Source organism: Zonotrichia leucophrys, chromosome 26 (genome assembly GCF_028769735.1).
Source record: "Zonotrichia leucophrys gambelii isolate GWCS_2022_RI chromosome 26, RI_Zleu_2.0, whole genome shotgun sequence".
In the NCBI taxonomy this organism is placed as follows: Eukaryota; Metazoa; Chordata; class Aves; order Passeriformes; family Passerellidae; genus Zonotrichia; species Zonotrichia leucophrys.
Window position 1 is genome coordinate 3,971,825 of NC_088195.1, and position 17,218 is coordinate 3,989,042.

The 17,218-nt window shown below is 42.2% G+C and overlaps 1 protein-coding gene across 3 annotated transcripts in view; it reads left to right on the top strand.

Annotated features, from left to right (window-relative positions):
- SRGAP2 (SLIT-ROBO Rho GTPase activating protein 2) overlaps positions 1-17,218 on the top strand; it is a 153,233-nt gene that overhangs the window by 76,990 nt on the left and 59,025 nt on the right. For 2 of the 3 annotated variants that reach the window (XM_064733342.1, XM_064733344.1), the window contains exons 7-9: positions 733-861; positions 15,085-15,309; positions 16,874-16,975. In XM_064733342.1, coding sequence (XP_064589412.1) covers positions 733-861; positions 15,085-15,309; positions 16,874-16,975 — 456 coding nt within the window. The remainder of the gene's footprint in view (positions 1-732; positions 862-15,084; positions 15,310-16,873; positions 16,976-17,218) is intronic. The other variant, XM_064733343.1, reaches the window with a different exon arrangement.

Consider the following 17,218-nt stretch of genomic DNA (forward strand, 5'->3'; position numbering starts at 1 on the left):
CACAAAAATGGGATATGGATGGCACAAAAATGGGATGTGTACAAAAATGGGATAGGCACAAAAATGGGATGGGCACAAAAATGGGATGTGTACATAAATGGGATAGGCACAAAAATGGGATGTGCACAAAAATGGGACGTGCATGGCACAAAAATGGGAGAAGCACAAAAATGGGATGTGCCTAAAAATGGGATGTGCATGGCACAAAAATGGGATTTGTACATAAATGGGATGTGCACAAAAATGGGATGTGCATGGCACAAAAATGGGATATGCAGAAAAATGGGATAGGCACAAAAATGGGATGGGCACAAAAATGGGATGAGCATGAACATGGGATGTCCACAAAAATGGGATAGGCATGGCACAAAAATGAGATGTGCACAAACATGGGATAGGTGCAAAAAAATGGACTGTGCACAAAAATGGGATGTGCATAAAAATGGGATATGTGAAAAATGGGATGTGCATGACACAAAAATGGGACAGGTACAGAAATGGGATATGCAAAAAATGGGGTATGCACAAAAATGGGATGTGCATGGCACAAAAATGGGATGTGCACATAAATGGGATGTGCACAAACATGGGATGGGCACAAAAATAAGACATGCATGGCACAAAAATGGGATGTGCATGGGGTTTTTTTGTCTTTCTGGCGTTACTCACCTCTTTTAATGCTATATTTTCATTTTTTAATGCTATATTTTGGGGTTTTTTTTTATCTTTCAGCGCCAAGCAAAGTACACAGAGAACAGACTGAAGGCAATCAAGGCAAGGAATGAATATCTGCTGGCGCTGGAAGCCACCAACGCCTCGGTGTTCAAGTACTACATCCATGACCTGTCTGATCTCATTGATGTAAGTGCTGGGGCCAGGAGCCTCCCCCTGCCCTGTCCTCCCTGTGCACAGCTGGAACCTGCACAGCTGGAAAATGCACAGCTGGAAACTGCACAGCTGGAAATTGCACAGCTGGAAATTGCACAGCTGGAAATTGCACAGCTGGAAACTGCACAGCTGGAAACCCCTGCACAGCTGGCCTGGGCAGCTCGGGCTGGCAGTGCCTGATAATTTGGTCATTAAGTTGTCCCAAGAGCTTTTCTCAGGTGTTCACCTCTGTTCCACAGACATGGAAATTATTATATTATTATATATTATTATTATAGAGGAAAAGGAAAAGTGAAACCCAGCTCAGTTAAAGTGAAACCCAGCTTCAGTGTCGCCCTGCTGCCTGATGTTTTCATTTAAGCCAAGCCACAAGGTTTTAGCTCAGCGGCGCATTTGAAAAAAAAATTGTTTTTAAGTGTAGAAACAGTGAAATTTGGTAGAGAGAGGGAGTTCAGAGGTGTTTCCTAAAGCTGGTTTTTATGGAAAAGTCACTGAATTATGGAGTATTGTGAGTTGGATCCTGTAGGGGTCATCCAGTGCAGCTCCTGGTCATGCCCAGACACCAAACCAAACTCAAACAAACAAACAAACCAACAAACAAAAAAACTCCAAAAAAAATCAACAATGACAGGAAAAAAAAAAAAAAAAAAACAAAAACAAAAAAAAAAAAACCCCCCACAAAACAAAAAAACAAAAAACAAACAAACAAAAAAAACCACAAAAAAAACCAACAAAAAAACCAAAACAAACCCACAAAAAACCCACCAAAAAACAAACAACAAAAAAACAAACAAGAAAAAAAGTCAAACCAAACAAAAAACCCCCCAAAAAACAAACAAACAAACAAAAAAACAGAAAAAAAACCCCAAAAAAACCCAAACAACAAAAAAACCAAACCAAACAAAAAAAGCAACCAAAAAAACCCACCAAAAAACCCAAAAAAACCAACCAAAAAAACCCAAAAAACAAAAAAAAACCCCACACAAAAAACCCCAAAAGCCAAACAACAAAAAAAACCCCCAAACCAAACAAAAAAACCCAGAAAACAAAAAAAAAACCAAAAAGAAAAAACCCACCACAAAATATTCCAAAAAACCAAACAACAACAAAAAACCCAAAACCAAACAAAAAACCCCCAAAAACAAACAAAAACCCTAAAAAATCCCAAAAAGACCCCCAAAAAACCAAATAAACAACAAAAAAAATTAAACAAAAAAAACCAACAAAACCAAACAAAAACCCTAAAAATCCCAAAAAGACCCCCAAAAAACCAAATAACAAAAAAACCCCAAACTAAACAAAAAAATTAAACAAAAAAAACACTCACAAAAACCCACAAAAAAAACCCCAACCCCCCCACACAAAAACAAACAAATAAAAAAAAAAACAAAAAAGAAAAAAACAAACAAAATTAAACCAACACAAACTGAGGAGCAGGCAGTGCTGAGCACAAGAGTCTCCAGACACAGGCAATAAAGAGCACTCAGATCTCTATTAATGAATTACCCAGCTATTAGAAGAACCAGCAGTGTGTGGGATGCATTCATTCACTGCTGATAAACTCTGCTCTTGTGCCAGGTGCTGATTTAAACCTGTCCTTTGGAGGTCAGGGCTGTGGCTGGGAGGGGGCTGGAAAAATGCATTTATTTCCAAATTTCAGGTTTTGCAGGATTGCTGAGGCCTGCTGTGATTATTCCTGCTGCCTTTTTAGGAGCCCTGCTTTGGTTCACATTTGCTCAACATTCATTGCAAGGCCCTGGGTTTTTAACAAATTAGAACTCTCTGTATTTATATCAAAGCTACAAGATTGGGATTCATTTCGCCAGCACCAGGCTGGATTAATTGTTTTAATTTTGTTCATTTAAAGCCCTGGCTCTCAAGTTTTCTCCCAAGTTCAGTTGTCTTTTTTTGGTGTATTTTAATTAATCACAGGTAGCAAAGAATCCATTTGGGTTTCACATCCCAAATTAATTTGTAAGCACAATTTAGGCATAAATTACTTAATTTGTAAGAGATGTAAATTACTTAATTTGTAAGAGATGTTTTCAGCAGGACAGGACAAATCTGGGGGTTTCACATCCCAAATTAATTTGTAAGCACAAATGAAGCATAAATTACTTAATTTGTAAGAGATGTTTTCGGCAGGACAGGACAAATCTGGGGGTTTAATATTCTGGAATAATTTGTAAGCACAGAGCTGTTTTCAGCAGGACAGGACAAATCTGGGGGTTTCACATCCCAAATTAATTTGTAAGCACAATTGCAGCATAAATTACTTAATTTGTAAGAGATGTTTTCTTAGGACAGGACAAATCTGGGGGTTTAATATCCTGGAATAATTTGTAAGCACAGAGCTGTTTTCAGCAGGACAGGACAAATCTGGGGGTTTCACATCCCAAATTAATTTGTAAGCACAATTTAGGCATAAATTACTTAATTTGTAAGAGATTTTTTCAGCAGGACAGGACAAATCTGGGGGTTTCACATCCCAAATTAATTTGTAAGCACAAATGAAGCATAAATTACTTAATTTGTAAGAGATATTTTCTTAGGACAGGACAAATCTGGGGGTTTCACATCCCAAATTAATTTGTAAGCACAAATGAAGTATAAATTACTTAATTTGTAAGAGATTTTTTCAGCAGGACAGGACAAATCTGGGGGTTTAAGGACAGGACAAATCTGGAAGGAAGAGCTGCTCTCCCTAGGTCAGGCCCAGTTCTGTTTTGGGCATGGCAGAATAAAACCCAAATTTCTGAATTTCAGGGATTTATCTGTGCTCTGGGTGAGTCCCTGCCCTTGGAACATTCAGTTTAACTCCACAAGTTCCCATCATCTTCAAAATCAAAGTGTTCTCAGCTCTGTGTTCAGGCCTGGAAAAATGTGGGAGCACAGGATGGAGTTCAGTTATCTCATTGTTAAGACACAGGGAAAATAGATTTATTAATGCCTTTGATGCTGAAGGATTGAAAATTAACAATTATAACCAGTGATGGTTATCTGAGCCATCTGACTTGAATAAAAATGTGATTTTTAAGCCAGGCTGTAATGCCTTCCCTCAATCTAATCATTTGGTGATATTGAATTTTGAAATATAATATAAAAGTAATCTTCAAAGTTGCTTACAAGGAGATTGTAAAGCATTAAAGTTTATATTTAATGTCGTGTTTATCCAGCACATTGTTCCCTCTGCAGGGCAGGATAACAGGGAGTTAATTCTGTGCTGGGAGTTAAAAGCAATAAATTGTTTCTGCCATAGCCCAGTAGTTTTGAATTTCCTGACTTTGGGGACTGAGACAGCTCTTTGATGCTAATGAAATATTACAGTAATGGGCAAGTTTGCATTAACTCAGATTTCTAAAAGGGTCACTAGGACAGGATTGGAAAAAAGGAAAAAAAAAAGGATAAAAATGTGTGTGTGAGTCCCAGAGCCTGCTTTGCTCTTCTAGAGTAGGTGTTGCTCATCCTTCCCCTCCCAAATGTGAATTTAATTTTAAAACAAATGGGTTTTTTCCCCTTAAATCTCCCACTTTTGAGGCCTTTTTGAAAGCTAACTGGCAAAGGGTTAATCAGCTGTCATGTTGGGAAGTGAATTTGAATGAGTTATCATTAAATTCTTATAAAAAATTGATTTCCTTCGAGAATGGTTCCATCAAACATTTATATAACCCAGAAAAGGGACGGCAGGACTGGTGCATTTATAAACATGGAACACTGGACTGGAATAAAAAAAACAAAAAAAAACCCTTTTAAGTGGGGGAAATGTTTTTTGTCATGGCTTCAATAGCAAAGAGCCGGGTGGGGAGGGACACAGGCACTGCCCTGGGGGTTCCCAGCCCTCCCAGGGCGTTTTTGGGGACAAACTGGTGACACTGGGAGGGTGCACAGCACCTGGCCCACAGCAGGAGCTGTGTCCCATTCTGGGCTCTGCAGGTGAGAACACAAGGATAAAATATAAAAATATCTAAAAGATAAAATATAAAAATATAAAATATAAAAATATTTATATAAAAATATAAAATATCTCATCAATCCATAAAATATCCCAACAATCCATAAAATATCCTATCAATCCATAAAATATCCCATCAATCCGTATCAATCTTCCGTCAATCCATAAAATATCTCATCAATCCATAAAATATCCTATCAATCCGTATCAATCTTCCATCAATCCATAAAATATCCCAACAATCCATAAAATATCAATCCGTAAAATATCCGATCAGTCCATGCCAATCTCCCTTCAGTCCATACCAATATCCCATCAATCCATGAATATTCCATCCATGCCAATATCCCATCAATCCATACCAATATCCAATCAATCCAAATCAATCTCCCATCAGTCCATGCCTATATCCTATCAATCCATGCCAGTCTCCCATCAGTCCATGCCAATCTTTCATCAATCCATAAAAATCTCCTGTCAGTCCATAAATTATCCCATCAATCCATACCAATATCCCATCAATCCATTAAATATCCCATCAATCCATACCAATATCCCATCAATCCCTACCAATATCCCATCAATCCATTAAATATCCCATCAGTCCATAGAATCTCCCATCCATGCCAATCTCCCATCAATCCATAAAATATCCCATCAATCCATGCCAATATCCCATAAATCCATATCGATATCCCATCAATCCATTAAATATCCCATCAGTCCATAGAATGTCCCATCCATGCCAATCTCCCATCAATCCATAAAATCTCCCATCAATCCCTAAAATATCCCATCAATCCATAGAATCTTCCATCCATGCCAATATCCCATCAGTCCATACCAATCTCCTGTCAATCCATATTAATCTCTCATCAATCCATACCAATATCCCATCAATCCATTAAATATCCCATCAATCCCTACCAATATCCCATCAATCCATAGAGTGCCCCATCCATACCAATCTCCCATTAATCCATAAAATATCTCATCAATCCATTGAATCTCCTATCAATCCATACCAGTCTCCCATCAATCCATTAAATATCCCATCAATCCATTAAATATTCCATCAGTCCATAGAATCTCCCATCAATCCATATCAATCTCCCATCAATCCATAAAATATCCCATCAATCCCTGAAATATCCCATCAATCCATCGAATCTTCCATCCACGCCAATATCCCATCAGTCCATACCAATCTCCCATTAATCCATAAAATATCTCATGAATCCATTAAATATCCCATCAGTACATAGAATCTCCCATCCATGCCAATCTCCCATCAATCCATGCCAATATCCCATAAATCCATATCGATATCCCATCAATCCATAAAACATCCCATCAATCCATAAAACATCCCATCAATCCATATCAATCTCCCATCAATCCATATCAGTCTCCGATCGGTCCATACCAGTTTCCCATCAATCTATAAAATATCCCATCAATCCATACCAATATCCCATAAATCCATATCAATATCCCATCAATCCATTAAATATCCCATCAGTCCATAGAGTGCCCCATCCATGCCAATCTCCCATCAATCCATAAAATAACCCATCAATCCATATCAATCTCCCATTAATCCATGTCAATCTCTCATCAATCCATAAAATCTCCCATCAATCCATAAAATATCCCATCAATCCATAGAATCTTCCATCCACGCCAATATCCCATCAGTCCATACCAATCTCCTGTCAATCCATATTAATCTCTCATCAATCCATACCAATCTCCCATCAATCCATTAAATATCCCATGAATCCATTAAATATCCCATCAGTACATAGAATCTCCCATCCATGCCAATCTCCCATCAATCCATGCCAATATCCCATAAATCCATATCGATATCCCATCAATCCATAAAACATCCCATCAATCCATTAAATATCCCATCAGTCCATAGAGTGCCCCATCCATGCCAATCTCCCATCAATCCATAAAATATCCCATCAATCCATATCAATCTCCCATTAATCCATGTCAATCTCTCATCAATCCATAAAATATCCCATCAATCCCTAAAATCTCCCATCAATCCATAGAATCTTCCATCCATGCCAATCTCCCATCAATCCATAAAATAACCCATCAATCCATATCAATCTCCCATTAATCCATGTCAATCTCTCATCAATCCATAAAATCTCCCATCAATCCATGTCAAACTCCCATCAATCCCTAAAATACCCATTCAATCCATGCCAGTCTCCCATCAATCCATAAAATAACCCATCAATCCCTACCAATATCCCATCAATCCATTAAATATCCCATGAATCCATATCAATCTCCCATCAATCCATATCAGTCTCCCATCAGTCCATACCAGTTTCCCATCAATCTATAAAATATCCCATCAATCCATACCAATATCCCATCAATCCCTACCAATATCCCATCAATCCATTAAATATCCCACCTCCAGGTGACCCTGCCTTGGCCTGGGTGACCTCCAGCTCACCCCAAAAACCGCAGCCCCAAAAATTCACTGAAAAGGACTGAGGAAAATTCAGTGCTGCTGTTAAATCTGAGATTTTCTGATGCTGATGCTGATCCTGATCCCAGTCCCATCTTTCCCCCTGCAGAGTGAGCTGTGAGTGCCTCTCGATCCAAGGCTGCCTCCACACGTGCACATTCTCAATCAAGCCCCTTTTGTTTTGCTTTTTTTTTAATAATTTATTTTTTTTTGCTTGGCTGGTTTTGTTCTTTTCTGATTGAATGTAAAATCCCTTAATTCTCTGCCTGCAGCCCGAGCAGCAACTGCAGCTCTTTTTCCAAGGCTTCCCACCTGCCACAGCTTGTTTGGCACCAGAGCCAGGCTTGCAGCGCTCCGTGGCAGGAATTCTGTCAATTCTGAGGGAGCAGGGAATGGTCCAGCAGCTTCTCCTCCTTTTTTCCCTCTGTGTTTGCACACAATGACAGTGATGAGACCCAAATGATGGGAGAGGAGGAGTTTTGATGTGAATTCTGCTCACAGAGCAGCACAGCAATCAGGCAGATGGTCTCTTTCTTTCCTTTTTGGATGTTCTCCTAGTGGATGTAATCTCGCTCGTCATTCCAACAAGGTGGGCTCCTTCTTGCTCGCTCGATGAGAAATGGCTGAAAAATCCAGGCTGGTTCTGATCTCATGCTAATGAAAAGCTCCTTTTTTATTCCCCCTCTTTGTGAAACATGAAAACTTGGCTCTGGAAACGAAGCTGCTTGATTGTCTCCCAGTGACATCACCCCAGTGTGAGCCACGGCCAGGAAATTCTTCACCATAACCACTTCTTGCTTCAAAGTTGTTTTTTTTTTGCTCTTCTGTTTCACCCCAGCAGTGAAATCATCCCAACTGCTGGCTGCTGCCTTTTGGATGACTCTGTTTGCATGTCCAGGTCATGCTCCTGCTGCCTGAAGTGCCTGGAATGGAGCAGTTTGCTGGAATTATGGAATTATTTGGGTGCAGATTTGCTTTATTTATAATCCAAATCCTGTGTCTTGTCTCTCCAGTAGCATTTCAGTGCCTTTCCCCTTCTTTGAATGATGTTATTTAAGGATTTTGGAGTGTTTTCATAAGAATAAAACCCCTAAAAGTCAGGGCATTCTGTTTGCATGTCCAGGTCATGCTCCTCCTGCCTGGAGTGCATGGAGTGGAGCAGTTTGCTGGAATTATGGAATTATTTGGGTGCAGATTGGCCTTGATAAATGATCCAAATTCAAGTAGACTTCAATGCCTTGCTTTCCTTTTCCTTTGAATGATGTTATTTAAGGATTTTGGAGTGTTTTCATAAGAATAAGACCCCTAAAAGGTCACTCTGCCTGTCCAGGTCGTGCTCCTCCTGCCTGGAGTGCATGGAGTGGAGCAGTTTGCTGGAATTATGGAATTATTTGGGTGCAGATTTGCTTTATTTATAATCCAAATCCTGTGTGTTGTCTCTCCAGTAGCATTTCAGTGCCTTTCCCCTTCTTTGAATGATGTTATTTAGGGATTTTGGAGTGTTTTCATAAGAATAAGACCCCTAAAAGTCAGGGCATTCTGTTTGCATGTCCAGGTCAGGCTCATCCTGCCTGAAGTGCATGGAGTGGAGCAGTTTACTTGAATTATGGAATTATTTGGGTGCAGATTTGCTTTATTTATAATCCAAATCCTGTGTCTTGTCTCTCCAGTAGCATTTCAGTGCCTTTCCTCTTTCTTGAATGATGTTATTTAAGGATTATGGAGTGTTTTCATAAGAACAAACCCCCTAAAAGTCAGGGCATTCTGTTTGCATGTCCAGGTCATGCTCCTGCTGCCTGGAGTGCATGGAATGGAGCAGTTTACTGGAATTGTGGAATTATTTGGGTGCAGATTTGCTTTATTTATAATCCAAATCCTGTGTGTTGTCTCTCCAGTAGCATTTCAGTGCCTTTCCCCTTCTTTGAATGATGTTATTTAAGGATTTTGGAGTGTTTTCATAGGAATAAAACCCCTAAAAGTCAGGGCACTCTGTTTTCATGTCCAGGTCATGCTCCTCCTGCCTGGAGTGCATGGAGTGGAGCAGTTTGCTGAAATTATGGAATTATTTGGGTGCAGATTGGCCTTTTTAAATGATCCAAATTCAAGTAGACTTCAATGCCTTGCTTTCCTTTTCCTTTGAATGATGTTATTTAAGGATTTTGGAGTGTTTTCATAAGAACAAACCCCCTAAAAGTCAGGGCACTCTGTTTTCATGTCCAGGTCATGCTCCTGCTGCCTGGAGTGCCTGGAGTGGAGCAGTTTGCTGGAATTATGGAATTATTTGGGTGCAGATTTGCTTTATTTATAATCCAAATCCTGTGTCTTGTCTCTCCAGTAGCATTTCAGTGCCTTTCCTCTTCTTTGAATGATGTTATTTAAGGATTTTGGAGTGTTTTCATAAGAATAAGACCCCTAAAATGTCACTCTGCATGTCCAGGTCATGCTCCTCCTGCTTGAAATGCCTGGAGTGGAGCAGTTTGCTGGAATTATGGAATTATTTGGGTGCAGATTGGCCTTTTTAAATGATCCAAATTCAAGTAGACTTCAATGCCTTGCTTTCCCTTTTCTTTGAATGATGTTATTTAAGGATTTTGGAGTGTTTTCATAAGAACAAACCCCCTAAAAGTCAGGGCATTCTGTTTTCATGTCCAGGTCATGCTCCTCCTGACTGGAGTGCATGGAGTGGAGCAGTTTACTGGAATTGTGGAATTATTTGGGTGCAGATTTGCTTTATTTGTAATCCAAATCCTGTGTGTTGTCTCTCCAGTAGCATTTCAGTGCCTTTCCTTTTCTTTGAATGATGTTATTTAAGGATTTTGGAGTGCTTTCATAAGAATAAGACCCCTAAAATGTCACTCTGTTTGCATGTCCAGGTCATGCTCCTGCTGCCTGAAATGCCTGGAATGGAGCAGTTTGCTGGAATTATGGAATTATTTGGGTGCAGATTGGCCTTTTTAAATGATCCAAATCCTGTGTGTTGTCTCTCCAGTAGCATTTCAGTGCCTTTCCTTTTCTTTGAATGATGTTATTTAAGGATTTTGGAGTGTTTTCATAGGAATAAAACCCCTAAAAGTCAGGGCATTCTGTTTGCATGTCCAGGTCATGCTCCTCCTGACTGAAGTGCCTGGAGTGGAGCAGTTTGCTGAAATTGTGGAATTATTTGGGTGCAGATTGGCCTTTTTAAATGATCCAAATTCAAGTAGACTTCAATGCCTTGCTTTCCCTTTTCTTTGAATGATGTTATTTAAGGATTTTGGAGTGTTTTCATAAGAATAAGACCCCTAAAAGTCAGGGCACTCTGTTTGCATGTCCAGGTCATGCTCCTCCTGCCTGGAGTGCATGGAGTGGAGCAGTTTGCTGGAATTATGGAATTATTTGGGTGCAGATTTGCTTTATTTATAATCCAAATCCTGTGTCTTGTCTCTCCAGTAGCATTTCAGTGCCTTTCCTCTTCTTTGAATGATGTTATTTAAGGATTTTGGAGTGTTTTCATAAGAATAAGACCCCTAAAAGGTCACTCTGCATGTCCAGGTCATGCTCCTCCTGCCTGGAGTGCCTGGAGTGGAGCAGTTTGCTGGAATTGTGGAATTATTTGGGTGCAGATTGGCCTTTTTAAATGATCCAAATTCAAGTAGACTTCAATGCCCTGCTTTCCTTTTCCTTTGAATGATGTTATTTAAGGATTTTGGAGTGTTTTCATAAGAATAAGACCCCTAAAAGTCAGGGCACTCTGTTTTCATGTCCAGGTCATGCTCCTGCTGCCTGAAATGCCAAAAATGGAGCAGTTTGCTGGAATTGTGGAGTTCTTTGGGTGCAGATTTGCTTTATTTGTAATCCAAATCCTGTGTCTTGTCTCTCCAGTAGCATTTCAGTGCCTTTCCTTTTCTTTGAATGATGTTATTTAGGGATTTTGGAGTGTTTTCATAAGAATAAGACCCCTAAAATGTCACTCTGCATGTCCAGGTCATGCTCCTCCTGCCTGGAGTGCCTGGAGTGGAGCAGTTTGCTGGAATTATGGAATTATTTGGGTGCAGATTGGCTTTATTTATAATCCAAATCCTGTGTGTTGTCTCTCCAGTAGCATTTCAGTGCCTTTCCTCTTTCTTGAATGATGTTATTTAAGGATTTTGGAGTGTTTTCATAAGAATAAGACCCCTAAAAGTCAGGGCATTCTGTTTGCATGTCCAGGTCATGCTCCTCCTGACTGAAATGCCAAAAATGGAGCAGTTTGCTGGAATTATGGAATTATTTAAGTACAGATTGGCCTTTTTAAATGATCCAAATTCAAGTAGACTTCAATGCCTTGCTTTCCTTTTCCTTTGAATGATGTTATTTAAGGATTTTGGAGTGTTTTCATAGGAAAAAGCCCCCTAAAAGTCAGGGTAGAATTTAGGGAAATCCACTGCCCTGCTGTTGAACTTCACCACTTGGTTGTTGGATGAAATGAGTCTTTAGTACTCCATGAAAAATCAATCTCTAAATCTCCAAGAAAACCCCACAAACTGTTATATAATTTAAGCTTCTGTTAGAGCTTATAATTTAAGCTGTATAATTACAACGTGGTGATAAGATTTGCATGGAGTTAAAGGTTGAGATGCTCTGTGCAGACAGTGAGATGTGGCACCTCCATGCCATCCATATGACAAAAACCCACAACTCATCCCCCATTTACACAATTTTAGTTCAAATTCCCACTCTGGGAGCTCCATTCACGTGGAATTGTGTGCTGGTGATAAATCTGCATGGGGTTGAGATGCTCTGTGCAGAGAGTGAGAGATGTGTCCCAGCAGATGACAAAACCCCACAACTCATCCCCCATTTACACAATTTTAGTTCAGATTCCCATTCTGGGAGCTCCATTCACGTGGAATTGTGTGCTGGTGATAAAATCTGCATGGGGTTACAGGCTGAGGTGCTCTGTGCAGAGAGTGAGATGTGGCACCTCCCTGCCACCCATATGACAAAACCCCACAACTCATTTCCCATTTACACAACTCCTCTCCTTTGGGAGTGTTCAGATTCCCATTCTGGGAGCTCCATTCACGTGGAATTGTGTGCTGGTGATAAATCTGCATGGGGTTGAGATGCTTTGTGCAGGCAGTGATGGATGTGTCTCAGCAGATGACAAAAACCCACAACTCATCCTCCATTTACACAATTTTGGTTCAGATTCCCATTCTGGGAGCTCCATTCACATGGAATTGTGTGCTGGTGATAAAATCTGCATGGGGTTACAGGTTGAGGTGCTCTGTGCAGAGAGTGAGATGTGGCACCTCCCTGGCACCCATATGACAAAAACCCACAACTCACCCCCATTTACACAATTTTAGTTCAAATTCCCACTCTGGGAGCTCCATTCATGTGGAATTGTGTGCTGGTGATAAATCTGCATGGGGTAACAGGTTGAGGTGCTCTGTGCAGGCAGTGAGAGATGTGTCCCAGCAGATGACAAAAACCCCACAACTCACCCCCATTTACACAATTATAGTTCAAATTCCCATCCTGGGAGCTCCATTCATATGGAATTGTGTGCTGGTGATAAATCTGCATGGGGTTGAGATGCTCTGTGCAGAGAGTGAGAGATGTGGCACTTCCATGCCACCATATGACAAAAACCCACAACTCACCCCCATTTACACAACTCCTCTCCTTTGGGAGTGTTCAAATTCCACTCTGGGAGCTCCATTCATGTGGAATTGTGTGCTGGTGATAAAATCTGCATGGAGTTACAGGTTGAGATGCTCTGTGCAGGCAGTGAGAGATGTGGCACCTCCCTGCCACCCATATGACAAAAACCCACAACTCACCCCCATTTACACAATTTTGGTTCAGATTCCCACTCTGGGAGCTCCATTCACGTGGGATTGTGTGCTGGTGATAAACTCTGTATGGGGTTCCAGGCTGAGGTGCTCTGTGCAGACACTGAGAGAGGTGGCACCTCCCTGCCACCAATATGACAAAAACCCACAACTCACCCCCCATTTACACAATTTTAGTTCAGATTCCCATCCTGGGAGCTCCATTCATGTGGAATTGTGTGCTGGTGATAAATCTGCATGGGGTTGAGATGCTCTGTGCAGAAATGAGATGTGTCCCAGCAGATGACAAAAACTCACAACTCATCCCCCATTTACACAATTTTGGTTCAGATTCCCATCCTGGGAGCTCCATTCACGTGGAATTGTGTGCTGGTGATAAAATCTGTATGGGGTTGAGGTGCTCTGTGCAGAGAGAGAGATGTGGCACCTCCCTGCCACCCAGCAGATGACAAAACCCCACAACTCATCCCCCATTTACACAACTCCTCTCCTTTGGGAGTGTTCAGATTCCCACTCTGGGAGCTCCATTCACGTGGAATTGTGTGCTGGTGATAAATCTGCATGGGGTTATAGGTTGGGGTGCTCTGTGCAGGCAGTGAGATGTGGCACCTCCATGCCACCCATATGACAAAAACCCCACAACTCATCCCCCATTTACACAATTTTGGTTCAGATTCCCATTCTGGGAGCTCCATTCACGTGGAATTGTGTGCTGGTGATAAAATCTGCATGGGGTTCCAGGCTGAGGTGCTCTGTGCAGAGAGAGAGAGATGTGGCACCTCCATGCCACCCATATGACAAAAACCCCACAACTCATCCCCCATTTACACAATTTTAGTTCAAATTCCCACTCTGGGAGCTCCATTCATATGGAATTGTGTGCTGGTGATAAAACTGCATGGGGTAACAGGTTGAGATGTTCTGTGCAGAGAGTGAGATGTGGCACCTCCATGCCACCCATATGACAAAAACCCCACAACTCATCCCCCATTTACACAACTCCTCTCCTTTGGGAGTGTTCAAATCCCCACTCTGGGAGCTCCATTCACATGGAATTGTGTGCTGGTGATAAAATCTGCATGGAGTTAAAGGTTGAGATGCTCTGTGCAGAGAGTGAGAGATGTGTCTCAGCAGATGACAAAAACCCCACAACTCACCCCCATTTACACAATTTTGGTTCAGATTCCCATTCTGGGAGCTCCATTCATGTGGAATTGTGTGCTGGTGATAAATCTGCATGGAGTTACAGGCTGAGGTGCTCTGTGCAGGCAGTGAGAGATGTGACACCTCCATGCCACCCATATGACAAAAACCCCACAACTCATCCCCCATTTACACAACTTTGGTTCAAATTCCCACTCTGGGAGCTCCATTCACGTGGAATTGTGTGCTGGTGATAAAATCTGCATGGGGTTGAGGTGCTCTGTGCAGAGAGTGAGATGTGGCACCTCCCTGGCACCCATATGACAAAAACCCCACAACTCACCCCCCATTTACACAACTCCTCTCCTTTGGGAGTGTTCAGATTCCCATTCTGGGAGCTCCATTCACGTGGAATTGTGTGCTGGTGATAAATCTGCATGGGGTTACAGGCTGAGGTGCTCTGTGCAGACAGTGAGATGTGTCCCAGCAGATGACAAAAACCCCACAACTCACCCCCCATTTACACAATTTTAGTTCAAATTCCCACTCTGGGAGCTCCATTCACGTGGAATTGTGTGCTGGTGATAAATCTGCATGGGGTTGAGATGCTCTGTGCAGAGAGTGAGATGTGGCACCTCCCTGCCACCCATATGACAAAAACCCCACAACTCATTTCCCATTTACACAACTCCTCTCCTTTGGGAGTGTTCAGATTCCCACTCTGGGAGCTCCATTCACGTGGAATTGTGTGCATTCACCTGGAGCTGTGCGTGTTTTTCCAGCAGTGCTGTGACCTGGGCTACCACGCCAGCCTGAACCGGGCGCTGAGGACGTTCCTGTCGGCAGAGCTGAACCTGGAGCAGTCCAAGCACGAGGGCCTGGACGCCATCGAGAACGCCGTGGAGAACCTGGATGCCAACAGCGACAAGCAGAGGCTGATGGAGATGTACAACAACGTTTTCTGCCCCCCCATGAAGTTTGAGTTCCAGCCTCACATGGGGGACATGGTCAGTGTGGGTGCCTGCCTGTTTGTCACCCTCGTTTTTGGTTAATTAATCCATTCCAGGGCTGCCTGTTTGGCTCTTTTGGGAGATGATGTAAAGATTAAGCAGAGGTTCATGGCAGAGATGTCTAAATTTTACTATTTTGGCTATCAAAGCTGGATGATCTCCAGAAATCTCTTGCAATTCCAAAAATTCTGTGAAAAAGAGCAAGTGCTGCTGTTAAGTCTGAGCTGATCCTGATGCTGATCACTGGAGGTGAAAATGCTTAATTAGATTTAATATTAAATGTCAATAGGAGACCTAGTTTTCATACCGAGGAAACCTAGTAGGTTTCCTACTCATATTTTGGTTATTTCCTAAATATGAGTAGGAAACACTTGGTTTGCTAAGTACTAGGTTAGCTCCAACCTACAGGTTAATCCCCAAGACAACCTCTGAATTTTGAGATTGGAGGGGCCAATATAAAAAACCTAAATGCTGATTTTTTTGCAGCATCCCAGAGCACAAATGCTGCTTTTTTGCATCCTCCTTGTGAGCCGGTGCTCTCAGAGGAATCCTCATTTTTGGCAGGGCAGACCCCTCTCTTTGATGGCTTTATCAGGATGTGTTTGCTCAGCTGGAGCTGCTCAAAGTCCCACAAGCTGAAGCAGCTCCTGGATGGGAGCACAGGCTCAGTGTGACAATTTGGGTCACTTGGTTGCATTTCCAGATGCACAGAATGCAGGATGGGCTCTTGCAGGATGGGAATTGCAGCCAAACCCTGCTCCAGGCTCTGCTTTGTCTCTCTCGTTTTAAGTGAAACCTTCAGACTGCAAATGATTTTTCTGTGCTTCTGATGCTGTAAAATCGTGGGAAGAAAGGGAATTACCTGCAGAGTGTCATTCAGAAGCAGCTCCCATTCACTGAATCATTCATCTTGCTGCTTCTCCAGGCTGGAGGAGTGTTTAGAAATGCAGCAGATTAAATCAGAATATGTGATCCTGCGTGTGTGTGCATGGGTGGGATAAAACTCCCCATTTCAATTCTGTCTCTGAGGAAACAGCCCCAGGCAGTGAGGTCAGTGTTTTATGCAGAAAACCCACACAAAACCCCGAACAAAACCAAAGGGAAAAGCTGCCTCGTGCTGTGGGGTGGGAGATTTTCTGAGCAGCTCGGGGAACCTCGGTGTTCTGTGCCTGTGGCAGGTCCCCAACCTGAGCTTTTTGATTTCTGCTGCCCTGGAATCACTCACAGTGACCTGAGCCATCCCAGCCCCTTGTGCTCCTACCCCAGCATGCCTGGCTGAACCAAATCCTTGATTTTTGGTGTGATTTATCCAAATACATGGGATAAAGCACGCTTTGAGCTGACACCACTGACAGCAGCTGATGTTTCCTAGCCCTTCTTTGATGTTGCCATCATCTGCTGGCTGTTCTTCCTCAGAGAAGGCAGAACCTTCTCCGGTTGAAATCCAGCGTTCAACCTGGATTTTAAACCTGGATCCAGTGTAGAGCTCAGCCCTTCAGAGGATGTTTGTGTGGTGGATAAAGGAGTGGCTGCAGGGCTCTGTGTGCTGTTTCTCCTGCAGGAGTCCCAGCTGTGTGCCCAGCAGCCCGTGCAGAGTGAGCTGGTGCAGAGGTGCCAGCAGCTGCAGTCCCGCCTGTCCACGCTGAAGATTGAAAATGAAGAGGTCAGTACAAAACCAAAACTCAGCAACAGCCCCCCCTCAGCCACTTCCAGTGGTTGGTGAGCCCTGATTATGGAATTGTTGTGATCCTTTTGTATTAACATTTGTGGTAAAATTCAAGGCCAAAGCATTTTGTGCATTAATTGTAGTGTGATCTCACAGGGAAGTTGAGTGTGTGGGGAGAATCCTTTAAAATCCCCCCATATCTCTCTTCCCATCCTTCCCTTGACAAGCCTGGCTGTGTTG